The sequence below is a fragment of the Hypanus sabinus genome, chromosome 12 (assembly GCF_030144855.1).
Source record: "Hypanus sabinus isolate sHypSab1 chromosome 12, sHypSab1.hap1, whole genome shotgun sequence".
Taxonomy (NCBI): Eukaryota; Metazoa; Chordata; class Chondrichthyes; order Myliobatiformes; family Dasyatidae; genus Hypanus; species Hypanus sabinus.
In genome coordinates this window covers 88,668,011-88,685,593 of record NC_082717.1, presented here as the reverse complement: position 1 = coordinate 88,685,593, position 17,583 = coordinate 88,668,011, and the positions used below count along the sequence as shown (strand labels likewise).

General features: G+C 42.4%; 1 protein-coding gene across 1 annotated transcript in view; it reads left to right on the top strand.

The window, feature by feature from the left end:
• The first annotated feature begins 6,276 nt into the window (after positions 1-6,276).
• The window catches only part of LOC132402407 (protein stum homolog), a 37,011-nt gene continuing 25,704 nt past the window's right edge, over positions 6,277-17,583 (top strand). Inside the window, exons 1-3 of the mRNA XM_059985264.1 lie at positions 6,277-6,348; positions 10,605-10,647; positions 10,910-11,197. Of these exons, the coding sequence (XP_059841247.1) occupies positions 6,277-6,348; positions 10,605-10,647; positions 10,910-11,197 (403 nt within the window). The remainder of the gene's footprint in view (positions 6,349-10,604; positions 10,648-10,909; positions 11,198-17,583) is intronic.

Sequence of the window (17,583 nt, the reverse complement as noted above, 5' to 3'; positions counted from 1 at the left end):
CGGGGACACGAAATTTTCAGACAAATTGAATAAGTATTTTGCATCAGTCTTCACTGTAGAAGCCAGTAGTAGTATGCCAGAAGTTTGAGAGCTGGGGAGAAGGTTCTTGGGAAACTGAAAGGTCTGAGGAAGGTGAGTTACTCGGACCTGATGGATTTTAGAACCCAGGGTTCTAAAGGAGATAACTAAAGAGATTGTGGAGAAATTATTGATGATCTTTCAAGAATCAATTGATTCTGGCATGGTTCTGGAGGACTGGAAACTTTCAAATGTCACTCCACTCTTCAAGAAAGGAGAAGGGTAGAAGAAAGGAAACTATAGGCCAGTTAGTCTGACCTCAGACTTTGTAGCCAAGTTTGCAGACAATACAAAGATAGGTGGAGTGACAGGTATTGTTGAGAAAACGGAGGCGTAGAAAGACTTAGACAGATTAGAACAATAGTCAAATAGGTAGCAAATGGAAAGATGTTGGAGTCTATTATTAAGGGTGAGATCATGATAAAATAGGCTGAAGTCAGCATTGTTTCTTCAAAGGAAAATCTTGCCTGACAAATCTTTTGGAATTTTTTGAAGAAATAACAAGCAGAATAGACAAAGGAGAATCGTTGGATGGTGTGTACTTGGATTTTTGGAATGCCTTTGACAAGGTGCTACACGTGAGGCTCCTAAACAAGATAAGACCCCGTGGTGTAGGAACGATATTAGCATGGATAGAGCATTGGCTGATTAGCAGGAAGCAAAGAGAGACAATAAAGGGATCCTTTTCTAATTGGCTGCTGGTGACAAGTGGTGTTCCATAGGGGTCTGTGTTGCAACCGCTTCTTTTTCCATTGTATATCAACAATTTGGTGATGAAATTGATGGTTGCAGATGATACAAAGATAGGTGGAATGGCAGGGAGTGTTGAGAAAGCAGAGAGACTGCAGAAAGACTTGGACAGAAGAATAGTCAAATAGGTAGCAGATGGAATATAGTGTCGGGAAGTGTATGGCTATGCACTTTGGTAAAAGGAATAAAAGCATAGACTATTTTCTAATCAGAGAATAAAATCAAAAATCTGAGGTGCAAGGGATTTGAGAGTCCTCACACAGCATTCCTCAAAGGCTAATTTGCAGGTTGAATTAGTGGTGAGGAAGGTGGAGGCATTAATTTCAAGAGGACTAGAATAAAAAAAGCAAAGGTGTAACTCTGAGGCTGTATAAAGCACTGGTGAGGCCTCACTTGGAGTATTGTGAACAGTTTTGGGTCCCTTGTTTAAGAAAGGATGTGCTGATATTGGAGAGGGTTCAGAGGACACTCATTAGAATAATTCCAGGAATGAAAGTTTTATCATATGAGCAACAATTGAAAGCTCTGGGCCTGTACAAACTGGAATTTAGAAGAATGAGAGGACTACCTCATTGGAATCTATTGAATGTTGAAAGGCCTAGACAGAGTGGATGTGAAAAGGATGCTTCTTTTGGCGGGGGAGTCCAGGACCAGAGGGCAAAGCCTCAAAATAGAGGGATGTCCATTTAGAACAGAGATGAGGAAGAATTGTAGTATGTATTGGTCCCAATGACATTGGTAGGAAAAGGGAGGAGGTCCTGAAGACAGACTACATGGAGTTAAAAGGAAGTTGAGAAGCAGGACCTGAAAGTTAGTAATCACAGGATTACTGCCTGCGCCACAGAACAGAGGGAGGTGAAGAATAAATGTGTAGCTGAGAGATTGGAGTGGTGGCTGGGATTCAGATTTCTGGATTAGTGGGACCTCTTTAGGGGCAGGCGCGACCTGTACAAAAAGGACGGGTTGCACTTGAATCAGTGGGTGACCAATATCCTGGTAGGGAGGTTTGCTAAGGCTATAGGGGAGAGTTTAAACTAGAATTGCTGTGGGGTGGGAACTGAACTGAGAAGATGGAGGAAAGGGCGGTTCGCTCAGAAATGGAGAAAGCTTGGAGACTGTGTGAGAGGGAGGATATACAGGTGAAAAAGAAGGGATACGCTTAGACCGATGGTTTGAGATAATTCTATTTTAATGCAAGAAGCATCATGAACAAAGCAGATGAGCTTAGAGTGGATCAGTACTTGGAGCTTTGATGTTGTGGCCAATACAGAGACTTGGATGACTCGGGCAGGAATGGTTACTTAGAGTGCCAGGCTTTAGATGTTTCAGCAAGGAAAGTGAGGGAGGCAAAGTAGGTGGGGGCATGGCACTGCTGATCAGAGATAGTGTCACGGCTACAGAAAAGGAGGAAGTCATGGACGGATTGTCTACTGAGTCTGTGGGTGGAAGTTAGAAACAGGAAGGGGTCAATAACTACTGAGTGTTTTTTTTTATAGACCACCTAACAGGGGCATTGATGAGCAGATAGGGAAGCAAATTCTGGAAAGGTATAATAATAACAGGGTTGTTGTGGTGGGAAATTTTAATTTCCCAATTATTGATTGGCATGTCCCTAGAGCGAGGGGTTTAGATGGGGTGGAGTTTGTTAGGTGTGTTCAGGAAGGTTTCCTGACGCAATATGTAGATAAGCCTACAAGAGGAGAGGCTGTACTTGATCTGGTATTGGGAAATGAACCTGGTCAGGTGTCAGATCTCTCAGTGGGAGAACATTTCGGAGATGGTGATCACAATTCTATCTATTTTACTATAGCATTGGAGAGGGATAGGAGCAGACAAGTTAGGAAGGCGTTTAGTTGGAGTAAGAGGAAATACGAAACTATCAGACAGAGCATAAATTGGAAACATATGCTGTCAGGGAAATTTACGGCAGAAATGTGGCAAATGTTCAGGGGATATTTGGCGTTCTGCATAGGTATGTTCCAGTGAGACAGGGAAAGGATAGTAGAGTACAGGAACCGCAGTGTACAAAGGCTTTTGTAAATCTAGTCAAAAAGAAAAAAGCTTATGAAAGGTTCAAAAAACTAGGTAATGATAGAGATCTAGAAGATTATAAGGCTATCAGGAAGGAGCTGAAGAATGAAATTAGGAGAGCCAGAAGGGGCCATGAGAAGGCCATGGCGGACAGGATTAAGGAAAACCCCAAGGCATTCTACAAGTATGTGAAGAGCAAGAGGACAAAGTGTGAAAGAATAGGACCAATCAAGTGTGTATGGAGCCGGAGGAGATAGCAAATGTACTTAATACTTTGCTTCAGTATTCACTATGGAAAAAGATCCTGGTGATTGTAGGGATGACTTACAGCAGATTGAAAAGCTTGAGCATATAGGCATTAAGAAAGAGGATGTGCTGGAGCTTTTGGAAAGCATCAAGTTGGATAAGTCACCGGGACCGGATGAGATATACTCCAGGCTACTGTGGGAGGCAAGGGAGGAGATTGCTGAGCCTCTGGCAATGATCTTTGCATCATCAATGGGGATGGGCGAGGTTCCAGCAAATTGGAGGATTGCAGATGTTGTTCCCTTATTCAAGAAAGGGAGTAGTGATAGCCCAGGAAGTTATAGACCAGTGAGTCTTACTTCAGTGGTTGGTAAGTTGATGGGAATGATCCTGAAAGGCAGGATTTATGAACAGTTGGAAAGGCATAATATGATTAGGAATAGTCAGCATAGCTTTGTTAAGGGTAGGTCATGCCATTTTTGTGAGGTGGTTCATTTTGGTAGGTCAAATGTGATGACAGGATATAGTATTAATGGTAAGACTCCTGGCAGTATGGATGATCAGAGGGATCTTAGGGTTCAAGTCCATAGGACACTCAAAGCTGCTGCGCAGGTTGACTATGTGGTTAAGACAGTATATGGTGCATTGGCCTTCATCAATTGTGGGATTGAGTTTGAGAGCTGAGAGGTAATGTTACAGCTATATAGGACCCTGGTCTGACCCCACTTGGAGTACTGTGCTCAGTTCTGGTCACCTCACTACAGGAAGGATGTGGAAACTATGGAAAGGGTGCAGAGGAGATTTACAAGGCTGTGGCCTGGATTGTGGAGCATGCCTTATGAGAATAGGTTGAGTAAACTCAGCTTTTTTTCCTTGGAGCGGCGGAGAATGAGAGGTGACCTGATAGAGGTCTATAAGGTGATGAGAGGTATTGATTGTGTGGATAGTCAGGCTTTTCCCCAGGGCTGAAATGGCTAACATGAGAGGGTACAGTTTTAAGGTGCTTGGCAGTAGGTACAGAGGAGATGTCAGAAGTAAATTTTTTTACGTAGAGAGTGGTGAGTGCGTGGAATAGGCTGCCCGTGAAGGTGGTGGAGGTGGATATGATAGAATCTTTTAACAGACTCTTTTATAAGTACATGGAGCTTAGTAAAATAGAGGGCTATGGGTAACCCTAAGTAATTTCTAAGATAAGTACATGTTCGGTACAGCATTTGGGCAGAAGGGCCTGTATTGTGCTGTAGGTTTTCTGTGTTTCTATGAAATTCTTTAGTCAGAGAGTGATGAATATGTTGAATTTGTTGCCACAGGTTGCCGTGGAAGCCAGGTTATTGGGTGCATTTAAGACAGAGGTCGATGGGTTTTTGATTATTCAGGGCATGAAAGGTTATGGGGAGAAGGCAGGAGAATGGGGTTGAAAGTGAAATGGATCAGCTATGATGAAATGATAGAGCAGACTTGATGGGCTGAATGATCTAATTATGCTCTTGTATTTTATGTACTCTGGACTATGACTTAATCTAAATCTTGGGACACCCTTGCTGAATAGCACTGAGAATCTTCACCAAGACAATAGCTCTGGTTGAAGGCTGTGACATGATCACCTTCTCAATGGCAAGTAGGATGATGAGCAATAAATACTGGCCTTACCAGTGCTCCCCAGTTCACTCAAAAAATTAAAAATTGTGGGCTTGAATCAGCGAAAGGGCAATTATTTTCAAAATTCTGAAGGTTTTACATGCAACAAAAGGGATTTCACTGTCTGAATAGTGAGTAACCACCCAAGAGATGGCAAAATAACTGGAGGTTATTAAAGAGAAATGATTTACAGGAGCTTATGATTAGGAGTGCTCTGAAAGTCATGAAACATTCAATAATTTCAGTAATTAAGAATTTGTAATCCTGCAGAAAATGGGTTTAATTTGATACTCTCTTGAAAACCCACAGAGGCCAAATGGCCTGCATTGCGAGGTTCTATATTCCTGAGCTAATTTGTTTTGAAACCCTCATGTTTCACCACTAAGCTATAAGTAGAAACACTGCCTTCTCATTGATGCTACTCAGAGAAAATCATGTTTCTATAATGGTTCAGCATGAGTAATCAGTGGTTTACTAGTTGCATAGCAGCAAGTAACTGTTCTCTCTTTAACTATTCACATCTATTTTGTAATAAATACTTTGTGCATTTAGATACCTTTGTATTTCATTTAGTTTTCTTTTACTGTTGTACTATTGCGATTGAAACAATGTTATATTTCCAAGTAGGAACGGTGCGTGATTTGGAGAGGAGCTGGTATTTCTGTGGACCTGCTGTCTTAGGCCTTGATAATGGATGTGCATTTGGGATGGCTGTTAGCAGTCTGGGTTGTTAACTGCAGGTCGTACATGCTGCAGGAACTGAGTGCTGACTTATAGAGAATGAATGGTTAGGGTGATTGAAAGGATGCTGGTTAGGCTGCTGTGGCCTGGTGGGTATTGATTTTCTCAAGAATTGTTGATGCATCACTCATCCAGAGAAGTTTTCAATCATGGTTCTGGCATATTCCTTATAGTTGGTGAAAGGCCTTTGAGTATCAGGAGGTGAGGAAGTTGCTAGGGTTTCAGAGTTTCTGTCACCTTGCTGATCGTTGATTGGGCTGTTAATTGGATTGGATTTGTGAGTGGTACCTATCAACAGTTTTCCAAATTGTATTAAGCCAGTATTATAACTGTATTGAACAGCTTGGCCAAAGGCAGGGATAGTTTTGAAGCAGAGATCTTCAGTACCATAGATGAGATGCCTTTTGGTCTTAGCTTTTGATTATGTAGTACTCGTGACTGTTTCTTGATATTGTACAGAGTGAATTGAATTGGCTGGAGGGCAGCTCTGTGACTGGAGAATCTCACAAGGGGCCAAATTGGATTAGCTATTGAGCATCTCTGGCTGGGTATGTTTGCAAATACCTGTGTATGTGTGTTAGAAGATGCTGTTGATGAAGATGCAAATGTTTTTAGATCCTCCCTCAAATAGCTGTTCAATTGCCCACCACTATTCGTGACTAAATATGTGAGGACTGCAGAGCTTGGATCTGATCTATTGGTTCTGAGGTTGCTTATTTCTGCCTATTGAATGTTTCTGCAATCCCAATTTTTAATTTTCTCATCATAACTTCCTCAAGTCTGATGACTACAATGAATGCTGCCACAAGATCTGTCATCAAGGACCTGCAGCATCCAAGCCATGCTGCTGCGAATAGGAAGGAGGTACAAGAGCCTTAGGTTTCACACCATCATGTTCAGGAACAGTTATTACCGATAACCATCAGGCTCCTGAACCAGTGTGGATAACTTCACTTACCTCAAGTTGGAACTGACTACCTATGGACTGACTCACTTTCAAGGTTACAACAACTCATGTTCTCAATATTATTTACTTATCTATTATTTTTTTATTTGCTCAGTTTGTCTTTAACACATTGGTTGTTTCTCAGTCTATGTGTAGTTTTCATTGATTCTGTTGTATCTCTCTGTTCTACTGTGAATGCCTTCAAGAAAATGAATCTTAAGATGGAATATGGTGACGCCTGATGGTTTGAATCCTCTTTCTGCAGGTCAACAAAAGAGAATTTGTACTTAAATGGCAGCTTCGTGTTTACAGAGCAAAGGTGCTTTGCAATCACTGAAGTAACTCTGAGGTGAAATCTGTTACGAATAGACCTGAAGCAGTACACTTGCTGAGAAATTATTTCTTGGCATGTTGTATTAAGGCTATATTAATGGATAGTTAATATATAATGCAGGAAGCTAAACTGGTTATTGCTTTGTGTGAGGCCACTTCCTTTCACTGAATTTGATGGAGAGGTGTGGTTGTCATGGTGCTACCTTGTGCACTGAATATTGTAGTGCAAATCAACATGATGGACTGTAGAACATTGCCTTGCCCATGGCTTGCGGCTTAATTAGTTTTAGTGGGGAAAAAAAGGATAAATTAAGGTTTGAAAAGTAACAGTTCCAGTAGTTCCATACTAATAAGTTTACATACTAATAGATTACATACTAATAAGTTTAAGATTCCAGTCCATTGTGTCAGAAAAGTCAGAGGTAGAGAATATTAGCCCTTGAGTAATTGAAATGTCTTTCTTGACCCACAATCAGGCAAGATTTTTTTAAGGGGTTAAGAAGGTGAGCTGTGTCCTCTGCAGGGGTGAGACTGTTTTATGGCAGCTCTTGGGCCACTTTGATCAGAAGGCTGCTGGTTCAGATTCTACCCAGCACAAAATCCAGATAGATCTTCCCAATACATTGCTACAAGCTGGCTGCAAGCCTTTCAGAGAATACTTTAATACAAATTTCCAACCACCTTCTTAGAAAGATATAAAAACTAGCAGAGTCACAAGTAGTTTTATGGGAGTTTTGCTGTGCAAATGCCTTGTTTTATCTTATACCTGTAAATATTAGTCACTTGCTCCTGAACTTTAGAACATAGAACAGACAGCTTTACAGCACAGTGCAGGCCCTTTGACCCAAACTGCTGTGCCAACCTTTTAGATCATTTAGCCCTTCACTACTACGTTTGTAAATAGCTCTCCATTTTTCTGTCATCCATGTGCATATCTAAGATTTCCTTAATTGTCCCTGATGTATCTGCCTGTACCACCATCCCTGGCAGAACGTTGGGGTCTAGCTGACTTACCTACCTACAGATCTTTCAGTTTCCCAAGATCCTGCTCCCTAGTAATGACACTTCTGCCCGCTGACACTCCTGAACTTCCAGCATACTTTATATCTGAAGAAACTTTTGGTATCCTCTTTACTATTATTGGCTAGCTTACCTTTATACTCCATCTTTTCCTTCTTTATGACTTTTTCAGTTGCCTTCTGTTGTTTTTTTAAAAGTTTCCCACATCTTTGCTACTCTTTGGGGTTCTGTGTATAATTCCCATCAGGGTCTTTTTACCCTTGCAGTTCCTTAGCTCTACCTACGACAATTCAACACCTTCCAATCCTATGACACCTCTTTCTAATGATTTGATGTCATTTTTTACCAGTAGAGACATGCTACCCCACTCTGCCTAACTGTCCGTCCTTTCGATACAAAGACAAGAAAATCTGCAGATGCTGGAAATCCAAACAACACACACAAAATGTTGGAGGAATTTCTCATCTTTTTTTCCCAGTAGTGTTGAAGGGTCTTGGCCCGAAACCTTGACTGTTTTCTCTTTTCCATAGATGCTGCCTAGCCTGCTGAGTTCCTCCAGCATTTTGCATGTGTTGTCCTTTCGATACAATGTGTATGTATCCACGGATGTCTCTTTCAGCCATGATTCAGTGATGCCCACAATGTCCTATGTGCCAGTCTGTAAATGTGCTACAAGATCATCTATCTTGTTCCATATACTGACTGTGTGCATTCAAATATAACATCTTCAGTCCTGCATTCACCCTTTTTGATTTTATTTGTCTTTTACATTGCAACTGATCTGCCTGACTCTAATTTTGACTTATCAGTAGCCTCTCCTTGCTAGCAGTCTCACTACACACTGCCTCTGTTTGTAAACCAACTGCCCCATCCTCAGCCCCAACACTCTGGTTCCCATTCCCCTGCCAAATCAGTTTAAGCCCTCCAACTCTAATAAAAATGCCTGCAAGGATATTGGACCCCTTAGGATCAGGTGTGACTCATCTCTGTGTTACAGGTCATACCTTCCCCAGAAAAGATCGCAATGATCCATAAATCTGAACCCCTGCCCCCTGCACCAGTTCCTCAGCGACACATTCACCTACCAAATCATCCTCTTCTTACCCTCACTGGTGCGTGGCACAGGCAGCAATCCAGAGATTACTACCCTGGAGGTCCTGCTTTTCAGCTCCCTAAAATCTCTCTTCAGGACCTCCTTGCCTTTCCTACCTATGTCATTGGTGCCAATATGTACCAAGGCTTTTGGCTGCTCACCCTCCCCCTTTAGAATGCCATGAACCTGATCCGAGACATCCCTGACCCTGGCACCTGGGAGGCAACATACCATCCGGGTGTCTCTATCGTGCCCACAGAATCTCGTCTCTATTCATCTGACTATGGATCTCCTATCACCACTGCAGTCCTCTTCACCACTCTTCTCTTCTAGGCCACCCCACCATACTTAGTGCCAGAGACCCAGTCGTGCGGCTCTCCCTGGTAGGCCATCCCCTCGATAATCTCCAAAGCAGTATACTATTATTGTGGGGAATGGCCACAGGGATACTCTGCACTAGCTGTCCATTTCTCTTCCTTCTCTTGTCAGTCACACGGTTCGTTGCCTCCTGCAACCTTGAGGTGACTACCTCCCTGTAATTCCTGTCTATCACCTCCTCATTCTCCCGTATGAGCTGAAGGCTGTGAACTGCAGCTCCATTTCCTTAATAACTTCTCCGAGGAGCTGCATCTCCGTGCACCCTGTGCAGATGTAGTTATCCGAGAGTCTGGATGTCTTCCAGAATTCCCACCTCTCACACAGAACAAAACATTTCCCCAGAGCCATTCTCACTGCACTAGCAGAACAGGACAGAAGAATAAATTTGGGGAAAAAAAAGGAGAAACTTACAACATACTTACCTCACCCAAGCCTAATGAACCAAAGTCACTCCAACACTGGATCACTCTCAACACTAGCAGCTAATCACCGTCAATGTGTTTGGCCAAAATTTTTATAAAATAGGCCAAAATAGCAACTGAGCTTACTTTAATCAAGTTCCTCTTCTCTGGAGCTTGGCGATTTTTGAAGTGCTGAACAATGCATTGCAGGTAGAACAGTGCTTAATGTGACTTTGCAGCAATTAATATTAAAAGTTGGGCCACTGTCCAGAGCAATCAGCCTTTGTGATAAGAGCCTGCATGATTCGTACTGATACAGAGATTTACTCTTGGCTAAATAGATCATTTAATCAGTTTAATTTCTGATATGAGTTAATTTACATTGTGGAGACTTGGCAGGTTACACGTCCACTGAGGACTTCACTTTTTTCTTAAATCTCTTCCTTGTAATATGGGCACTACAGAAGAGTAACGGTTAGTGCAATGCTGTTACAACTTGGGGCATTCTGGAGTTCAGAGTTCAACTCTGATGCCATCTGAAAGGAGTTTGAACATTATCCTCTGGGTGACAGTCTAAAGGCGTATTGGTTAGTTGGTTATTGTAAGTTGTCCTGTGATTAGGCTAGGGTTAAAACAGGTGTTGCTGGGTGATGTGGATCATTGTTAGGTGCTATATCTCTAAACAAAATATAAGTTTTTGTTCATTTCATTTAAAATTTCCTCAGACTTGGACGAGTGAATATGCATCACCATGGGAGGGTGGAGATTATTCAGCAATGTTTAATGCTATTTTTATCTTGTAGGTATAACAGTTTCTTTCAAGCAATTTATAATGTTTTCAGTCAATACACTCCCTCTTATTGTTTGTATGTACTGCATAAATTACAACACTGATCATTGCCTTCTTAGTTCAGTGGCAGGTCTGGCTGTTTAAAGGCACACTTAACAGAAACAACAGTTGTTAAAGTTTCCCCACAAGTCTGAGAAGAAAGGTGAGGAAAAACTCTAAGATTATGTTCAATTAAATGATCTTACATTTCAAAGTAGCAGCTGAGTTTTAAGCAGTTTTATTTATTTTTACTTTGAAATGAGAAGACGATTGTATTGGTGTGAGAGGGAGCTGTGGTTAATGAAGTATTAAATGCCAGTGTGGAAAAACAACAGAAAATCTCCTTGTTAATTCAGCTTAACAACAGGGAAGATACGCAAGTATGAGCAACAATTGTCCAATGCTAATCATCTCCTGCATCCCAGAAATTCCCCAGGATGATAATCAGAGACCAGATCTGGGATGCCGACCAGTAAACCTGCATGACAGGTTATCTGTGGCTCACCTCGATCTCCGGAGGGCCTCGTTGATCGACCCCAGAAACAACCTGGTGACTTTAGTCCGGGGAGCAGCGGAGAAGGAAGAAGAGTCCTCAGAGAATGATACAGAAGACCTCCAGATGAAGTCAACCAAAATCACTACAGCAATCCCCTACATGAGCAGGCCAATGGCTGTCACTTGTCTGCTTCTGAATATCATCGTCCCTGGTACAGGTACGCACTTCTGTTTAAATGTATATCAAGGTGCACTTCTTTATTGAGAACTTGTTTCGTAATTATATGAATGGCTTTGTTTGCTGTTGGAGTGTTGTATACAGAGTGAAGTGCTCTGATGAATTTTTTAAAGGAAATCCTCTAGTGTATCCATAAATTCCTCAGTGTGGTCCTGGTCGCAGTTCCTGGATTTTGCTGGTGGCCTGCTCTGATAGCTATGAATTATGAACCTCGGCAATCCAGCTATCCCTCCACACGATGCCTCACACTCAAGCCTACATCTGTTTATCATTCATATACAAGTATGTACCTTGAAAGCTAAAACAGACCATGTTTAGACTTGTAAATGAATCTCAGGGTAGTATATATGGTAATACACACTCATTAAATACACTTGTACACCTGCTCATTAATGTAAATACCTAATCAGCCAATTGTGCGGCAGCAACTCAATGTATAAAAGCATGCAGACGTGGTCAAGAGGTTCAGTTGTTGTTCAGACCAGATATCAAAATGGGGAAGAAATATGATCAAAGTGACTTTGACTGTGGAATGATTATTGGTGCCAGGTGGGGTGGTTTGAGTATCTCAGAAACTGCTGATCTCCTGCGATTTTCACACACAATAGTCTGTAGAGTTTACAGAGGGTGGTGCAAAAAAACAAAAAGCATCCAGTGAGCGGCAGTTTGGTGGGTATAAAAATGCCTTGTTAATGAGAGAGGTCAGAGGAGAACGGCCAGACTGGCTCAAGCTGACAAGAATATGCCAGTAACTCAGATAACCACGTATACAACAGTAGTGTGCAGAAGAAAATCTCTGACTGCACAACACATTGAACAAAGGAAGACCACGAACTTGCACTCTGTGGCCACTTTATTAGGCACAGAATTTATCCAATAACGTGACCGCTGAGTGTATACGTACTTCGATAATAAATTTACTTGTGACTTTTGGACAGGAAAAAGATTGAGTGGGGAGTATTTAGGGAACTGTGATCATAAATCTTTAAGTTTTGGTAGTTATGGACAAGAATGAGAATGGTCTTGATGCGAATGTGCAGGAATTGAGGAGAGTAGATTAAGAGTGGCTGTCTGGGAGTCAATTTCCTTATAAAATATGAGAGGTGGTTGGAGATCTGGACTGTTAGGTTCTCATCAAGATGAAAGAAGGAAATTAAAAAGGTTGACAAAGTTTGAGAACTTTGGATGACAAGAGCTTTTTGTATGTATACCAAAAAATAAAACAAAAGAAATACATAAGACTTAGGAAGATGAAATAGAAAAATATCCTCAAGCAATATAAAGGAAGCAAGAAAGGACTTAACAACAAGAAATTGGGGTGGCAAAACGTGGCCATGAAGTATCTCTGGCATGTAGAATTAAGGAGAACCCTAAGGCATTTTATATGTATTTTGGAAACAAGTTGATATCCTGAAAAACCACGCAGGGACCAAGGGGGGCATCTCTGCCTGGAGCCAAAGGAAGTGGGCAAGGTCCTTTGCATTAGTGTTCATTAAGGAGAAGGACATGGATGATGGTGAGATCATGGAGGAGTATGTTCCTCAATATGGGTGTGTGCTGAGCCCATTGATGTACACTCTGCTCACACGTGACTATATGGCTAAACACCCAAGTAATCACATTGTTGAGTTCACTGATAACATGACAGTGGTGGGGTTCATCAACAATAACGGTGAAGCGGCCTACAGGGAGGAGGTGGAAGAGCCTGAGGCCAGGTGCCAGGCAAATAACCTCTTCCTCAATGTCAACAAGACAAAAGAGATAGTTATTGACTTCAGAAGAACTCGCACCACTCACACACCATTCCCCCTACTTAATATCAGTGGCGCAGCTGTGGAAATTGCAAGCAGTTTGAAACTTGTGGGAGGGCACATCTTGCACAACCTCTCCTGGTTCCAGAACACATCCTACACAGTCAAGAAAGCTCACCAACACATCTACTTTCTGCTGAGGCTGAAGAGAGCTGAACTTTGCACACCCATACACAGGTCATTCTACAGATGTGTGGTAGAGAGCATCCTGACAAGCTGCATCACGGCATGGTACGGAATCAGCACTGCAGCCAGTAGGAACCCTCTATAAAAGGCAGGTCCAACTGCCCAACACGTCTGGCATCAGCCTTCCCCCAGTATCAAGGATATGTAAACAGAATGGTGCCAGAAAAAGGCCAGTAACATGATGAAGGATTCTGCCCGTTCACTATTTGTCTCACTCCCATCAGGGAGGAGGCTACAGAGCATCCACGCCAGGACCACCACACACAGTCACTCCCCCCCCCCCCCCCCCCCCCCCAAGCAGTAAGGCTGATCAATACCTCCACAACTTCTCTATTACTTCCTGTTAGTCACCTTATCTACGACCTAGTGTCACTTTATGGATATACAATCAATTTATGTATATAAGCTATCTTATTGTTTTTATTGTGCTTTTTTCTTACATTATGTATTTTGTGCTCTATCAGATCCAGAGAAACAATTCTCCTTACGCTTATGCACAGAAAATTATATTTAACAATCTTAAATCTTGAAGGTTGATATAGAAACATAGAAAACCTGCAGCATGATACAGGCCCTTCAGCCTACAATGCTATGCCGAACATGTACTTACTTCAGAAATTACCTAAGGTTACCCATAGCCCTCTATTTTTCTCAGCTCTATGTGACTATCCAGGAGTCTCTTAAAAGACCCTATCATATCCGCCTCCACCATAGTCGCTGGCAGCCCATTCCACCCACTCAGCACTCTCCGTGTAAAAAGAACTTGCACAGACATCCCCTCTGTGCCTACTTCCAAGCACCTTAAAACTGTGCCCTCTTGTGTTAGCCATTTTAGTCCAGGGAAAAAGCCTCTGACTATCCACATGATCAATGCCTCTCATTATCTTGAACACCTCTATCAGATCACTTCTTATCCTCTGTTGCTCCAAGGAGAAAAGGCCAAGTTTGCTCAACCTATTCTTGGAAAGCATGCTTCCCCAATCCAGGCAACATCCTTGTACACTCCTCTGTACACTTTCTATAGTTTCCACATCCTTCCTGTAGTGAGGCGACCAGAACTGAGGTCAGTACTCCAACTGGGGTCTGACCAGCTGTAACATATTCTAGGGTTTGTCAGGTCTCTTGATAAACATTAAGGTGGTTGTCCCCAGGGCTAATGGAATATATCTCAGGATTCTGGAAGCGGCAAGGGAGGAAATTGCTTGGGCATTGATTGAGATCTTTAGGCACAGGTGAGATCTCAGAAGTGTGAATACTCACCATTGTTCCTTTATTTAAGAAGAACAACAAGGAAAGTCCAGAAATTTATAGACTGGTGAGTCTTACTTCAGCAGTAAGGAAGTTGCCCTCTCTTGCTCACCATCTCTGCTAAGGGCGCGATTCCTTGTAATCCAGAAATCCTCTCACGTATATCCATCAGTGATTCTTCCGCAAGGGGTGGTTCATACTCACCAAATAATCTCCCAGCATGTGTCTAGGACATTGGATGAAAATGAAGAATATGGTGGTCACAGGGAGAATGTGCGTTTTCTGGAACTGAGAGGCAACAACTTTAATGCTGTTGGATGGTGCTGCCTTCAGTGTAAGCCATAGCGTCAGAGAGATTACACTGCAGGGAAACAGGCCTTTGGCCCAATACCTGCACAGCAGCCAAGTTGTCTACCTGAGCTAGATCCATCTGCCTGTGTTTAGCCCAGATCCTTCAAAGAACACTGAGCGACCTAGTGTTTTCAGTATCTCCAGGAGTAGCCTGGAAGACGTGACCCTGTGGATGACCCGATTCCTCGCCAGTATAACCAACGGAAGCATTGCGGAGATCAGAACATCGAGAGGGCAGTGTTCACTGCTGTCAAAGTAAGTGGCACTGCAGACTGTAAAATCAGAATGGTGAGCCGTTGATCTCCCTTTCTCTGTGGTAGGAGTGAGATCTCTCTCTCCCTCCTTAGTGAGAGACAGAGATCCTGTGGCATGTCGAAAGTTGGGAAGAGCCATAATTTTTTTAGCGGTCTCTAGATCATGGCTTCTTTGAGGGCTTTGTTGTTGCTTTCATGGCAGGTGGTGGGGGGATGATGCTTTTGTTGAGGCAGCTGGGAGGGAGGTTGATGATTTGTTGCTGCTTGTGTGTGAGAGGGGGGAGGGGGGCTTTGGGTTTCTAATGTTTTTTCTGTCATTCATTCTTTGGGGATTTTCCTGTTTTGTGGATGTCTGCGACGAGTAAGAATTTTAGGTTGTATACTGTATACATTCTCTGATATTAAATGGAACCATTGAGCCTTTCCTCTTCATTTATTTAAATGTAATTGTTCCCACCTCTGCCACTTCATCTGGTAGCTCGTTCCATAACCCACCACCTTCTGTGTGTAAACATTGCCCCCTCTTACCCTCCAGTCTTAGACTCTTCTACCCTGGCAAAAAGGCTATGACCATTACCCCTCATGATTTCATATAGCGCTATATGGTCACCCCTGAGCCTTCTAAACTGCGGAGAGAACAGCCCCAGTCTACCCAGAGTCTCACTATAATCCATGCCCTCCATCCTTGTGAATCTTTAATGTCCCCTTTCCAGGAAAGTGACATACTTCCTATAGCTGGACAACCGGAATTGCAAAGAGTGCTCCAAGTGTGGTCTCACTGTTGTTCTGAACAGTTGTAAGTGATGTCCCAGTCTATGCACTCTGCTGACCAATGAAGGCAAGCCTGCCAAACACCTTTTCACTACTTCTGTGCACACTTTCAGTGATCTATATACTTGTATTTCAGAGAACCATGTGCTTATCACTGCTGCACCTTACTGTACTTAATTTACATTTCAAATATTGAAAGAGTACCCTTCAACTAAAGTAGATGACTTGCGTTCATAATCCCAGCAAGTCCATTGGAAGCTTATTCCCTTGGGAAGCATGGCAGTCAATTTGCACACAGCAAAGTCCCACACTTTGATTAGATTTTAATTAAGATAAATATTGACCGACATGCCAGGAAGAGGTCCCCAGCTTGCCTTCGTAAAGTGCTGTTGGATTTTTAAGATTAAGCTGGGAGAATAAATGGTGTCTTGGATCAATGTTGAATATTGAACTTCTAATAATGCAGCCCTGCCCCAGTACTGCACTGCTAAATCAGCTCTAACTTCATGCCCAAAATTTGTGAGTGAACCTGGGGCTTTTTGACATAAGAGGAAGTAATGTTGCTAATAGTTTCAACTACTGAAAATTTCACGTTCTTGGTTGTTTACTTTGAGACTTGTGAGAATTGGGGTGAGTTTGAAGGCAGAGGGTAGCCTCCTTTTGAAGGTGTCACTTTCAAAGTCAGAAAGGCCATTTATCTGCCTTGTTGTGACGTTGTCCTGAGAACAGTTAAGGGGAGAGAAGAAGGTGAGTAAGCTATGATCATGCAGGAGAGTTCAGAGTGTTTTCTTTGTTGCTAGTTAACTGGTGTCTCTAGTTTATGGAGTCCAAAGTCCAGTGTTTGCTACATGAGTGGTTTAACAATTTTGATGCTGAGTTGAACTTGGAAAACTATGACCCAAGACAACATCAAATGACTTCAATATTACATTGCACCCAATTATTTGTGTTTAAAGTAGCATCTCTTAAGGGCTTAGTATGATCCAAGGAGGTGAGCATGTAATGTTGAAGTGTAGTGATGTGCTGGCATAGGAAACACAGTGGCCAACATATGCACATAAAATGCTGATCTGATAATTTTATTTGTGATTGCATAAAATGTTGAATGGGGGATCTGCCAGAATTCTTTAATTAGAGTGAGGCATCACAAACAAGAGAAAATCTTCAGATGCTGGGAATCCAAGCAACACACACACAATGCTGGAGGGATTCAGCAGGCCAGACAGCATCTCTGGAAAAGAGTACACGCGACGGTTTGTCCTGCTGAAGGATCTCGGTCTGAAAAGTTGACTCTGCTCTTTTCCATGGATGCTGCCTGGCCTGCTGAGTCCCTCCAGCATTTTGTGTGTGTTGCATAGAGTGAGGTGACATTTTGGGGAGGACTTAATGTGGATGGGAGTGTGTCCAAATGACTAGCAAACTGATTTATGCATTTAATTTGGATGCAATCAGCTGTGTGTGTGTAAACCAACTTCTAAAAAGAGACACTCTATCACATTGGAAATGTGACACTCAATTGACTTTTGGGATACCCACAAGCATCTAAGCCAGCTAACCAGCTCTGAGCTGAGAAAACTGAAAAGCAAATGTGGGCTCATTGAGGCAGTAATAATCTTAGCACAACATCATAACAGGGCAGTAACCGAGCCATTTCCAGTTTGAAAATAGCCAAAAAGAGACACCAAGGCACTGTAGATGCTGTAATCTGGAGCAAAGTAAAACCTACTGGAAGAACTCAACAGATC